This window comes from Natator depressus, chromosome 3, assembly GCF_965152275.1.
Source record: "Natator depressus isolate rNatDep1 chromosome 3, rNatDep2.hap1, whole genome shotgun sequence".
NCBI classification, from domain to species: Eukaryota; Metazoa; Chordata; order Testudines; family Cheloniidae; genus Natator; species Natator depressus.
The window spans coordinates 91,715,948-91,730,359 of NC_134236.1; the positions used below are offsets into that span (position 1 = coordinate 91,715,948).

At 38.5% G+C, this 14,412-nt stretch overlaps 1 protein-coding gene across 2 annotated transcripts in view; it reads right to left on the bottom strand.

Annotated features, from left to right (window-relative positions):
* CEP85L (centrosomal protein 85L) overlaps positions 1–14,412 on the bottom strand; it is a 177,743-nt gene that overhangs the window by 92,279 nt on the left and 71,052 nt on the right. For both annotated transcript variants that reach the window (XM_074948308.1, XM_074948307.1), the window contains exon 3: positions 2,921–3,705. In XM_074948308.1, coding sequence (XP_074804409.1) covers positions 2,921–3,705 — 785 coding nt within the window. The remainder of the gene's footprint in view (positions 1–2,920; positions 3,706–14,412) is intronic.

The following is a 14,412-nucleotide window of genomic DNA, read 5'->3' on the forward strand; positions in this document are numbered from 1 at the left end:
GTAGTCTAAAGAAGCCTCTTCTCACCAAGTATACAAACATACTGTATATTAAAAGAGAAGGAAGGTATAATTCTTCCAAAGACACCTCGTACATAGTACTAATACACAGGTTTGCAACTTTCTGAAACATTTCTTACTGTATGCTCTCCTGCAGTTTTCAAGACAAAGTATTTTCATTTTAAATCTTATTTCTAGTGCTGCTGTACAGCATTCAGCTCTATATCAACAGTATCAAGGTTTGAGAAACTACTATTCACAAATACTCGTGGTCAAACCTTTCACAGCCTTATGGGGCATATTCTCCACTCCAAATTTTATGCCTGATTTCCAATTAAATCAATGGGAGCCTTGGTCGTGCATCTGAGGCTAAAATTTTGCCCTAATCCTGCAGCACTTTCCTGTGGAAAAAGTTACCTAAAAAATGGGATTTTTGTGTGCTGGAACATTAGGCATAAGTAGGGAATAACTAAGCGTAATGCCTGATGGCAGGAGAATAGTGTGTGAATCTTTCTAGTTCACTAAGAAAACAACCTTATGTTTAAAAAAATATCTGCTTCTTGAAGGTCTGTTTACACCTTAAAGGATTTGATGATAGACATGCCCTCAAAACAGCACATGTTGGTGAACGCAACCTCAAGAACACTCCCATGATGTTACAGAATATCACAGACACACTTAGAAACTAGTAACCTCCCCTGAAATTTGTTTCACAACACATGTAGATATTATAGCTTCAGGAGAATATCTTGTAATCTCTTCAAAGCAATATGCATCTCCTTTGAAGAAGATATAATCTGTTGATCCACTTCACTCTTTTTTAATTTTATTTTTTTTACAGTTTCAATATAAAGATGCTTTCCACATAGCCTGAAGTTGAGTACAGAATGTGTTTAATCGGCCAACTTTTCTGCACATACTTTCTGATGTAATGTTCAGGGCAAGTTATCATTGTTCTATCTACATTCTTAGTCAAAGATAAATTTGGTTATAATTTTGTGTTTTCTTTAGTGTAGAAACAGCGTATGTGGGTTCTCTCTGCCTGTTCTGAAAATTACTGCATTTCAATTAGTACACATACTTCCAAGCAGATGGCACATTTCTTATTCCACTGTTAAAAGATTGTCACCGTCAGCAAAAATGATCTCTAGTGTCATGAAATGAAATTCCTTACTCTGAAAAGGAAAATAAAGTTTATCATCCTGTTATTGTATTGTACACAGTATCACTGCTTTACTATTTTTTTTTAAATAAAAGTAACTTTATAAGATTTTTTAAATTTCAGAAACAGTAGCAAATCAATTTCAGGAGATTCTGCTGTTTGGACAGTATTCAATATGTAAAAAGCATTACAAATAAATAAATTTTATTGCAGAAACATTTTAAGGTTGTTGCAATAAGATGATTTTAAAACAGCACCAAGTTCTCATTGAAGTGTTAAAAGAAGGAAACTGTTCTCCCTCCTTCAAACACTGCTACATTGCTTCTAAAAGGCTTTGAGCCATTGCAAACGCTCCCCTACCCACATTTCCCCATTCTTCAAGTGTTCCTCATGTGAGCCACAACCCCAACCTTTCACTTGAAGGAGACCAGGTAGGCTTTGAAATGTGATCTATAGACATCACTCATTAATCAGCTGCATAAATGCTCCTGCTGTTGTTAAGCAATGCTCCCACTGTACTCCAAACAATTGTGCACAGTTCCTCAGCATTCCCACCCTATGCTAGCCACAAATGTCAGAGTAAGGACTTGTCTACACTTAGAGCAGTGCATCTGCACGGCTGTAGTGCTTAGTGAAGACAGTACCTATGCTGATGGGAGAGCTTCTCCCGTCGCCTTAGGTACTCCACCTCTTGGTAAATATGCCGATGGGAGAAGCCCAACATAAATTTGTAGTGTAGACTAGGGCTAAGTAACTCAGCAATCAAATGCTGGTCTCCCGCATGACAGTTCGGAACACTTCCCCTAAAGCTATAGCCTGATAAAGGGAACTGAATTTTTAAACAGTTGGAGAGAAATGGACTCCAAAAAATTTTAAAGACAACATAAAAAAGGTTTTAAACAAAATCGTGTCTTAGATTTGTTACAATCTTGAAAATTAGAAGAGCAGAAGCATCACTGAGCTTAGCCAAAGTGATAAAAACTGTTGTTTGTTTTCCCTGTCCTTGTTCTGCCCTTGAACACAAATTATTCTGAGCTGTGTTGACGGCAGTATTTGCAAACAGACATGCATATAAATGGATATGTTTTGAAATAATAATTGTAATATATGTAATGCTTTATTTTTGTTAAACCATGTTAAATTTTACCTTCATACAAAATAGAGGGGGACAATCTTGAATGCTTAGATTTTTTTAGAAAAACAGAAGTTATAACATGTCAACACTAATAATCAGAGTGTGGTTTATAAATGAGGCTATTAGGAACATTTATGAAGTAACTAACCTTGCAGTATGTGAGGGTCACTGTCTACTATGAATCTGTTTCAAGTAAAAAAGAAATGGTGCTTCCTTATAAATCAATTCAGATTATAAAGTCCATTCAAGCATATATCACACCATTTCAACTGAAGGTTCTTTTAAAATGACACAAAAATGTGACTAGATATACCCTATATATTACACAGTTGCAGAAAGTATAGATGCTGCTCTCATAGAGATTGGGTAAATTGTCTGGTATAATTAACTGCCAGGAGCTGTAAATTAACTGGAGCACACTTTGCTGGCACTCAGATAATAATGAAGCTCTAGTGCAGTCAGTTTTTCATTAAATTATACAAACAGCTTAAAAGTTTAAAAACCAACAATAGCACTGGATGAGATAAGAATACTTTCCCCACCTGAAACATTTCATAAAAACATGCTGGATGCGGTGTCTCTTGCTGCCCACCTGATGGCAGCAAACACCAAATTTCTCTTCTTACCTGCATCGGGTGCTCATTTCCCGTTGTAAGATCTTCAAGCTGCTGCAGTTGCCAAGCTGCCAAACCATATGTCTCTTCAGCAGTCCTACAGTCCAGAGGATTTGCATGCAACTGTTCTGTAAGCCACATCTGAGTCCTCACTGAAGGCTGAATGGGTACTCCGTTCATAGCCTGCTGCCCCAGCGTTGCATATCGATGCCCAAAAGCCTCACAGCTGGCTGAGTTGGGCTTGCTTTCAGGTAAGGCACTGTAGGTCATGTCAAAGACATGTCTCCTATTTGAGGTGTCTGAAACACCAAAGTCTTCTTTGCTGCAACTTTCAAATTTGTATTTGCAATCCAACGTAGAAGATCGTTTTTTCCCAGTTTCTTTGTCCTCAACTTTTAGCAACTCCATGCTATTATGCAAACAACTTGGCCCATTTGTTCTTAATTGTGGTGACATGGTCTTGTCTCTCCCTGATCTGTCAGTACTAGACCTGGAGTCCCCTGAAAGGACACTTTCATCCTGACTGCAGCTATCTGGTGTGCTGAGTTTAGACAAGGATGACCATTTCCTTACAGGCCTCACATCCTTCATGTCAAGAGAGTTGTCCACTATGTCCAGATTTCGACTTCCTCCTGACCGTAAAAGGTTTGTACTCCATTGTGAGCAGTCAGACTTCAGAGCTTCCCTGTGTTTGGAAAGTGAAGAGCTGGCATTAGACGGCATCACATGGGCAGTGGGAATAGAGACCAGTGATCGGCTGGGCTTAAACAAGGAAGTACCACTTGACGTTGAATGATCTGGGAAAAAAAAGATTTATCAAGTAAATAAACGCAACACAAGCTGTGCCAGCAATACTGATCAAATGTCAAACTCAGGACGAAATGCTAAAGCAGCAGGCATATCCTCTAGTAATCTCTTAATGGGACACAGTCATATTAAAAACACATTCCATGAAACAGAGTTATTAGAACTGATAAATCTGAAACCCATATAAAAAACATTTGTTTCCTTTCTGTGAATGTTGCAAAGTTAGGACAATGAAAATGGTGTACACTGGCCAGTTTCACTATTATTTTTTCTTTTGGGTTGCCAGTGTTTCAGGGGAATGTTTTCATCTAAACACTGTCAAAGTTGCCAAGATTTCTATTTAGGCTATGTCTACACTAGAGATATTACAGCGACACATCTGTACCAGTGTAGCTGTGCCACTGTAAGATCTCTCTTAGCTGCTCTATGCTGACAGGCAAGAGCTCTCCCATCAACATAATTAAACCACTCCAAACGAGCAGCAGTAGCTACGTCGGTGGGAGAGCTTCTGACATACCGCTCGGTACACTACCACTTATGCCAGCGAAACTTATGTCGCTCAGGAATGTTTTTTTTCCCCCCATACCCCTGAGCGACATACTTTTGCCGACATAAGTGGTAGGCTGTAGAGACTCTCTTAAATGCGGGAAAAATATTTTTGATTGTTTGCATATTACAGAGATATCAGTAGCAACTCTATAATTAAGACTGCACTGAAATTTTTAATTAAAGCAGGTTTAAAAATTCCCTCAGCCACATATCAATCATACTTAGTCTCCAAATATGAAATAATAAATTTTCAAGAAAAAATGAATTTCTATCCATTATATTGTTTGCAATATATTTATTAAATTTTGCAGAGGAAACAATTTGAAGTGCTCCCTTTTTGAAATGTGCATTTTTTTTTGGTTCCTCTAGTTAAACAATCAGTCACCACAAATTCCAAATTTCTCTCTCTCTCTCTCTGAACCTCATACATACAGGCAATGTATTTGAAATAAGCCACTTATGACATTCTCAAATTAAACCACAAACAATTATTCCCTTTATTTAGGTTAAAATAATTGAGTTACGCTAAGATTCTGCAATGAAACAGCCAAGTTCTGCTAGCTACTGCCATTCTCTCTCACTGTCAACAACCATCCCTGATTCACCAGACATCCTGTGAAGACAAGGAAGCAGGCTGATCAGCAAAAGAGCTGTGCAAGTGTGTACACGCACACTATGGAGGAGAAAATAGAGCTGTAAAGGATCAGTGATGCTGTGAAGGTCAAGTCCAATGTCCATGTAACACGTTGTACTACATGCTTAACACTTAGCATCAGGGGCATGCACAAACTGGGGCAAGCAGGGGCACAGCCTCTCCATCCGTGTAATAGGTTGGGGCACAGAACTCCTCTGGCCCCAGGGGGAGAGAAAGCCCTCCAACCCCGGGTCTGGGGGTGGAGGGGGAGGGAAAGACACCTGCCCCCCATGTTTTGTACTGCAGTGCATGCCCACGCAGAGCTCTTAGCTACAGCACTGGGCAGCCAGATCCCTCCCCTCTGCCAGGAGCCTGCATTCTCCAGAGCTCACCCACCCCACCCTCTTCTCTGCCTCCACCAATTTTCTGCGGAGACAATACGGAGTGACAATCCTCCTAACCAATAGTAGTGTGGCAGTGAGCAGAGCAGGCAACAAAGATTGGTCAAGAGGGGGGCACTGGTACCACATGAGGGGTTGAGCATGGGTGGGGAGCTCCTCCGGCCCTGGGGCTGCAGGGAGGAAAACACAGAACTTGTCACCCCAAAAGGGGTCAATTTTTATTCCTGCACACACCCCTGCTGAACATGCTATATATATATATATATATATATATAAAAACAAACATTTCAATTCTGAAATTTCTACATAAAAATAAATAATAAATTTTAAAAACAAATACTAACACCAGATACCCATTGAGGAAATCTTCCCTAAATATTACAGGGGGGAAAAAACAAACATTGCAGCCACCATTTGCAATATGGCACTACATTTTGCTTATTACCGACACAAAACCACATAGATCTGCATACAGCATAATTTAGGGAGGCCACACCAAGCCTAAACAAATAATCAAGACACATAGCTACAGCGTGAGGATACCCATTAGCTGTTTGTGATGTAGGTGAAGCTGCTCAGGCTCTGCGTGGTAAAAGGAAGGCAGCAGAGACTGAGAAGGAGAACTGATTGATAGAGTGTACACGAGGTGGTGAATAACTCAACTGTTTCCTTGCTTTTTACAGTTTGAGTTGGTGGGCTATACAGTTTAGCCAACTTCACTCTAAAGGTAAGTGGAGTTTTTTCTAAGGGGGTTACTGTATATAGATACTTAAATGGGTATCTATACAATTAAAGGATCATACTGTCATTTCTTGCACTTATGCCTGCATCTCCAGCCCCAAGCGGAAATATGAAAATGTACACAGAGAGACACTGTTCAGAGAGAGACTGGTAAGCGAAAATAACAAAAAGGTGAGGCAGAGGTTACTGGGATCCAACTGACAGCTCTCCCATAGCCAGCAACTGCTGCTTAGCATCAGAGCCTGTAGACAACCAGAAGTAAGCAGCTAATCCTCTCACCAGCTTCCATTAAGTCACATGGCTTAACCTTACCCGTGATCTCACGCTGTTCCACTCTGAAGCTCATTAAAGCGTTATTACTTACTCAACCATCTGCAAATTAAACTCCATGAGACTTTTTGGTTACATTTTTGACCAAAAAAAAAAGTCTTTACTGTTTTTTCTCCTCAAAATCCTTACAGTTAGTACCAGAGTTCCTGGGGAGCCACAAAACTAGCCCAGTCACGATCAGGGTTCAAGGGCAAATCAATTAACATGAACCAGCACTCTGCAGATGCTGCTTGTGGGGGTGACTGAGCTTTGGGAAAGACACTTTCTTTTACTACAAACCTAAATAACAAGGAGCACCCAATTCCTCAACACTCCTACTCCCCATTCACAGGCACAATTCTACCAACTCTCATTGTTCCCGCACACCTATGTAAGAAAATATGAAAGACAACATCCACAGGGCTAGAGTAACTTCCTTGCATGGCTTTACCATGGAAAGCAGGCTGGGCCCTGCAGGATTTAAAAAAAAGGGGGGCGAGGGGGGAAGAAACTTGGGTAGAGGAGAACACCTACGGTTTGGGGATCTCTGTCTCCCCACTCCCATCACTAATCTTTGTGAGATCCCATTCCCCGCACTGGTGTTGGGACAGAAAAGAAATTGCCTCCCCATCCCACTTCCACTCTTTTTTGGAGGAAGAAATATTCTACCTAGTGCCTGCCTCTCTTGGCTGAAATCCACTTTCAGAGCAGTGAACCAGGAAGACATGTTGAGCTGCGCTACCCATTTAAAACCCCAGCTAGCAGTGATTTCAAGAAGAAATCACATGCACTGGTAAAATGCTGGTGTAGTCTGTTCTGTACCGACATCATACCTGGCAACGGAATAAGTCAGAGAGTGGAAGAGGAACAGGACAAGGCAGCCACATAAGTTCTTATGCGGCTTTTTTCCAATAGGAAAGTAAACCCTTGGAATAGGCTGGAGCCTCCATTACTATGGAGCCCAGGAAGTTCAGGGACCCATGCCACAGGCTATGCAAATGGGGCAATGATTTTATGGAAAGAATCTTAAAAACGGAACAGCCCAAATCTGCATGGGGTTTAAAAAAAAATAAAATAAATAAAAAAACCCCACATGAGAGAAAAAAGAGAATCACCCAGAAAAAGTATCAGAAAGACCCTAAATTATGATATTTCTCCTGTGGCAATGAAACTGTTCCATTTAGCCATAACCAACCCAGAAAAAGGGCTTAATCCAAAACACAAATTTTTCCTTACAAAAAGTCAGGAGTAAGGGTAGGAATTAAAGCACTACTTCATCCAACAACAAGACCAAATTTGGAACCCACACAACATTCAGAATTCAGCATTTCTCATCAAATAGGCTCCATTTTATTGAATCAGTTTTTATGTAAAGTTTACAGGCATTATTATTGATGCTGTCTTACTGGCTCAAGGTTCTTAAAATTCTGTTAAACAATCTTCTTGGTAATAAAATTTAAAAAAAAAAAGCAGAAAAAAATGGAGGAAGTTATTCCTGGGTTTCCTCTAAGACTACATCATAATCATATCCTATGGTATATAATAAAATGAATTGCTTTTCCAATTATCCTATTTTCTTAACCTCCCGCCATAAAATTCCCTAAAATACCTAGCTAACATGTACAACATTTTCGTGACAAACAAGTATTGCCCAAACCAACAAGTCAAATAGACAGATAATTTGGAATCTCCGGAATTACGCCTTAATAAATTGTACAATTTCTTTATATATGTCAAAAGAGTACAACCAGCTACTAGACAGGGGTATATTTTATATGTGCTAGTTATTACTTAGTGTATTATACTTCTGAATTAGTTTATTCTCAGCACTGCACTGCTGGGATGAAATCAAAGGGAACAGCCTCAATCCTGGTCCCATTTAAAAAAAAAAAAAAAAAGGCAGAATTCTCATTTGAGAGAAGGCCCAGATCATTTTTTATCCTCCTACATGCTCAATTTATTCCTTGTCTGTTCAATAAAGTTTATAACACAACAACATCAGAAAATATTATTTTTAACATTGATATTGTCCCTTTAGGCGAATCAAAATACTGATTTAAAATAACTAAGGGAACCTCCTGGGTCACTTTCTGAGTCAGATACATCACATATATTAAATTATGGCCCGGGGATGGAGCGGCTAGAAAGTCTTATCCAACTCACTTTCTGGAGGGAGGGAGACTTGCAAGAGGGGAAATATGGGCCAAATTCTGACTTCAGTGATACCAATGAAAAAGTGCTTTCCACGTGTCTTGGATAGTATGCAGCAAGATTGAAACTGGCAAAAAACAACATTTTTTGGTTGTTATACAGTATCCCAGTGCTTCCAACACTGTACTTGCTCTGCTTGCTCTCTCCATCACCAACCACATAGGAATGTTTATATAATTAAAAACTTGTGTTTACTAATACATTTTTCATTTATCTATTTAGTGAATAAAAACTGAAATTGTCCCAAAACTACTTACCTGAGTCCCTTTAAAGAAGAACTTCAATTCTTTACCTGCTAAATCTATGTTCAGGTTTCTGTGTTTTTCCTGGTATGTCCAATAATCCTAACATCTAAAGCAGGACAGGGAGCTGAATTATGCATCTTCCTTATACCATATTAGGTGTTTGTGAGCACATTTTTAACAGGGAAAACAAGCAAAAATTTGGGACTTAGTTAAGGAAAGAAAGACTCATCTACCACCAGGGTGGATAAAAAAAATCAATGATTTAAAAAAAAATTTGGATTTTTTTTTAAAATCAGACTTTTTTGATAAAATGCTTTTGAGGAAAAAATAAATCTAAAGATAACGATATATTTGAGCTATAATGTATCTCATCATGGAATAGGGATTATAAATTCTAATTCTATAGTATGAGAATATATTTATGTAATATTTAAGAAAAGTTTTGTAAATGAGTTGCATTGGTTCATGGATTAGGACCCAATCTTATGGGGTACCAGGGGCTTCTGTATAGATTTAGGTTAACCTTTCGATCTACCCAATGGGACTCAGTGCTCAGTCTAGAAGATACCATCAGAGATTCTTAGTTTTGCAGTTCTCAAACTGTGGATTTGTGTCTCCAGAGATAACATGCTTGTTAACAGCAAAAATGTTTTTAAATAAATAAATAAATATATAGAGGTGAGAAATAACAGACCTCAACCCTATTGTCCCTCTGCAGATTTGTGTACAGAGTCAATCCCTTACCTCTCTCTAAAAGTGCAAAGTTTCAAAAAAATTCAATGAATAGAAGATTGTTGGGGGCAGAATAGATCTGGACAAGAAGAAATCTGGAGATAAATGTGAGAAGGGAGGGACAGGAAAGAGAAACAAAAGTGAAACTGTTTGAGCAGCATATTCCGGAAGTCTTGAGGTCTGAGTGTAGCCTTCATTGATTTGAGATCTACCGTACCATTCTCTCACTAGAAGGGAAAACCTACAATGGCAGTAGGCCATAAAAGAGACCCAGTTTGGGAATATTTTAATGAAGTTCCTCTACCTGTGAAGAATATGTATTAAGATTATAACAACCAACAAGAATGCACTTTTATGTAGAAATCCATGATTAAATTGAGTCTTCCTGGCTAGTGATTTAAATCAAATCCACCCTGTCTACCACCATAATATTTTGTTTTAAAAATTCACTAGATGTAGTTTTAAGTCTACAAATTATGTATGTGGTGCTTTGATAATACTATACTGGTTAGTATACAAAATCCTACATTACTGAACTTGAATTTGCCATTTTAGAGGTAAAGTGAAACTAGTTGCTTAAGAGACCTCATTTATGAGTAAGTGTGTCACTATTTATCACAGGTTTCAGAGTAGCAGCCGTGTTAGTCTGTATCCGCAAAAAGAAAAAGGAGGACTTGTGGCACATTAGAGACTAACAAATTTATTTGAGCATAAGCTTTCGTGAGCTACAGCTCACACTTCATCGGATGCATCCTATTTATCACAGTTTCCCCATCGGTACCAAAGTGTTTTCTTCTCTCAGAAAGCCAGAGCAACCACTTAACTCATTTGCACAGTTTTAATAAGAGCAAATACTGTGTGGCACGTACATCCCCAGTGCTGCTGAAATCAGTGGGCTTTCCAGTATCAGAGGCTTTCAAGTCTGGCATTTTATCTGGGCTATAATTAGGAAGTCCTGATCACTGAAGAAAATGCAAGTATTAAAAAGTAGCCAAAAAACCCCATACTTTAAACTACCTCTCTGATCCAAGAAAGTACTTATTACAGAAATAAAAATATTCTTAGCAATCAGAAGGTTTAGAGAAGGCAGACATTCCTATCCTAAGAGCTTGCTAAAAAAGCCTTTAAATTGGGGTGTACAGAAGTTCTGTGCTCAGCTGCACGTCATCTTTTCAGAATGATTCTCCAAACAATGCTTGCTGCAACTCTTAGTTAGACCTCTGTGACACAGCCACAAGTGATTTAAAACCAGCCAAATCATGACTCACACATTCTCTGCAATAAATCATCACATCTGGCTCATGAGGGGGTGGGAGCCTGTACAAGCCTTCTCTAAACAGTTGCTGAGAACAATGAGAATTTGAGCTAGGAATGAGGATTTAATCAAAATTGAAGATTTGGGGCCCTGTCAAGAAAGTTTTTAGCGCTGCAGCCACAAGCCATGTGTTTTCCTTTGTTTCCATCTATCTGACGATTATGGCTGGACTGGGAAGCCTTGATGTAGAGGGGATAAGCCACTGCAAAGCGGTTGGAGAACATTAAACTGGACAAGCAAATAACCAGTCCAAACAAAAAAAAGACCACTGAAAAGGCTGATTTACCATTCTCTAAAAGCAAAAATGCATTTGCATGATTCAACAAAAAGCTGCCAACGGTGATACCACTGTGATGATTTACATATTTACATATTTACATAAGTACATATTTACATATGTACTTCACCACACATCCTTTGGAGTCTCTCTGTACTACTTTCAAATTTTAGCATGCCAAAAACATTAAAAGGATAATTTACTTGTAATTACTGCAGGAAAATAAACATATTCCTTCAAACAAGCATCTCCCAAAAATATAAACAGAGATATTAGCTATCTATCTATCTTTATATAATAAAAATACGAGTCCAGACACAGAAGAGAAAAACTAAAGTGTGTAACGACTTCTGTACAAGGATAATTTGAAACAATAATGACTACTTAGTTAAGAGAAGAGACAAAAAGGTACAGCAAGTAACGACTGGTAAAGAAGAACTAAACTGGCACTTTTACTTACCATCATAAAAAACGAGGGCACAGCCAAAGACATTGAAAGGCAAAATGTTTAAAATTGATCAGAAGAGGTATTTATGTGAAGTTTTTAAAATACAACATAATAAACTGGTGGAACTCATTGAGGGCAACAGATCAGCACGATCTGAAAAAGGATTATACATTTATATGGATAATGACTTTCATTAGATCAGATTAAAATGATTAATAGCACAAACCTATTACTAACTAATGGGAATTAAAAAGAAATTTCTCCTATGGCCTGGACATTCTGTATAGGTCCATTATGGGTTTTCATGAACACTCCTTTAAAACATTTTATATTGTCCCCTGTCAGAACCAACATATTGCACTAGATGGACAAAGAATCTGATCCTGCATGAGAGTTCCCTTGTATCTGAGGGCATGTTCACCAAAGGTTATAGGCAGCAAGTCTGAACTCCTTGTCTAGCTGCTAAATATAGAAGCTTTTTTAAAAACAAAGTGAATCGTGTTTTGACCTTTTAGGGAAAAACGTTTTTAAAATGTATACTCTACATGTAAAATACGACGACGACGACTACTACTACTACGAAAAGGGGGGGGGGGGGAGAAGAGGGAAAGCAAAAAGAAAAACGGTACCATAGTGCTTATCACTGCAATATTTAAACACGTCACATTCTAGGTCTTTATATGATCGCTTGAGATAGGAAGCGGTTTTGATAAGGGCCATTTCTAAAAGCGAATTAAGAAAATGAAGCACTGCTGGTAGCGAGTAAGTAATTACATAGTCATTGTGCTGACCAGAATTTGTCTACCTAAGCAATGGACTGCAAACAAATCAGAATCAATACATCACATTATTCTAAACTGCTCCCTAGAATATTGGATGTAGTCTACAATGTTTCTGTCATTTTTAAGTGGTGGTTTTTTTGTTTTTTTGTTTTTTTTAAATCACAATTTGGTTTGTTTTGGTAGGCAAGTCATTCAAAGCACACACAATTCACAAGACACACAAAAACAAAAATCCTAAAGTCAAGCTTATCAACAGCTGCTCAGGGCCTGTAATTCACGTTGCTGCTCAGATATGGTGAAAAAAATCACAACTAGGATGATTTTGTTACATTTGTTTTTATTTCCCTTGAAATTCCATCTACCTACAGATGTATCAAAGTCATACATACGCTGAAATATTAGTACTGCCACCAACACTCAGTAGCTGCTGGTGGAACTAATGAGTATTCGTCCTACACAGGGGAGCAGCAAATGCCTGGTACGCACCCCTCCCCCACTTCCCTTCTTGCCAAAAGTCACACCTCACCCATTTCCCACAATTCCTCCTGCTAGGTTATCAGCTATATGGCATTGTGTTTGGCCAGATGGCAAGGATCCCAGTTACACTCAGCTTTACTCTTCAGTCCTTACCTCAAAACTCAAATACCTACCCCTTTTATTTCTAAATTAAGTACATGAGGTAAAATTTCATTGAATTAAGCTGAAAGTCATAACTGATTAGTTAGGCAAATCATATTTTATTCACTCCAATATCATACAGATTGACTAGTTAAGTCACTCACCTCTGTCTTCCTTCTGCGTAGGTCTTGCTTTCAGTACATACAAGCTCCCTTGCTACGTTCAGATCTACCCTTCCCCCTCAAAACACACAGTATTGGCAGAGGACATGCTGTAGAAAGTTTACTTTCTTAGTATTTGTAACAGTGTTACACTCATCTTAAACGGTAATGTTAGGATGTTAAATGGTGGTATTTCTCTTTTTTAAAGTCCATCCTCTTCATAAAATCTCCCAACCCCTGGCATTCACACATGCTGTGCAGAATGCCACAAAGCATCATCACCAGGGACTTATTTAAAACCATCATCATTGTGCTTCAGGATTCATCCCCACATAACCTTCAATTTTACACTACATTTTTCCTGAGGTGATATTATAGCCTTGGTTGCTGTAATCTAGAATTGTTTCTTTAAAGTAATGGGGCAAAGAAAAAGATGGCTCTCTCAGAATCACATCTCTTAAGACCTCTTAAGCATGGACATAAATGTATGGTCACATTGTGGAAACACTGCTGCCATTTGGGCATGCTGAAACATGTCGTGGGAGAGGGGAAGAACCCTCTACTTTGATCTTTAGAAGCCATTACCTAACTAGCTTGCAAAATGCAAACAGACACCCTCTCAATTCAGGAGTACTGCACCGAATACATAAAAAACAAAACAAAACAAAAAACAAAACAAAGACACTGAGAAGAGACAAGCCTGGTTGAGATACTCATTCTCCTGCATACACATGGTTCATTACAAATATGGTCTGAAGTTATGCTCCAAGTGAAGATGAAACTGGGTGATCTAACATGATGTACATCCAAATTACATCACATTAATACTCCATTTTAAATATGCAGTACATATATGTTGAAAGGATCAAGCATAAAGTCTTTCACTTTCTGCTCATTAAAAGGAAAAAATAGGGGCTCTTGGAAAAAATAAAGCAAACCTCAAGCAGCAAAAAAACATTTCAGTGGATTTGAACAAATAAACCTTTTAAAAAGGAATGATCAACTATAAAATGTAAACCTAACAATATTTTGTGCTCTGCAAACCCTGGTCTCAGAGGGACAGGACCAGGCAGACGCTGCAAAGAGAATTTTTGATTAAACAAAAAATTCAGAGCCATTTGAGAAGTACAGGCAGAACTCCCAGGATTCAGCATGGGAAAGCTGACTTTTCAAAAGGCACTCATATACATTCTGGGGAGGGGGGGGAATATATATCAATCAAAGCTGCTCCTTGAGGGTGTTTTTAAGCAAGACATAAAACATTATAGTAACTG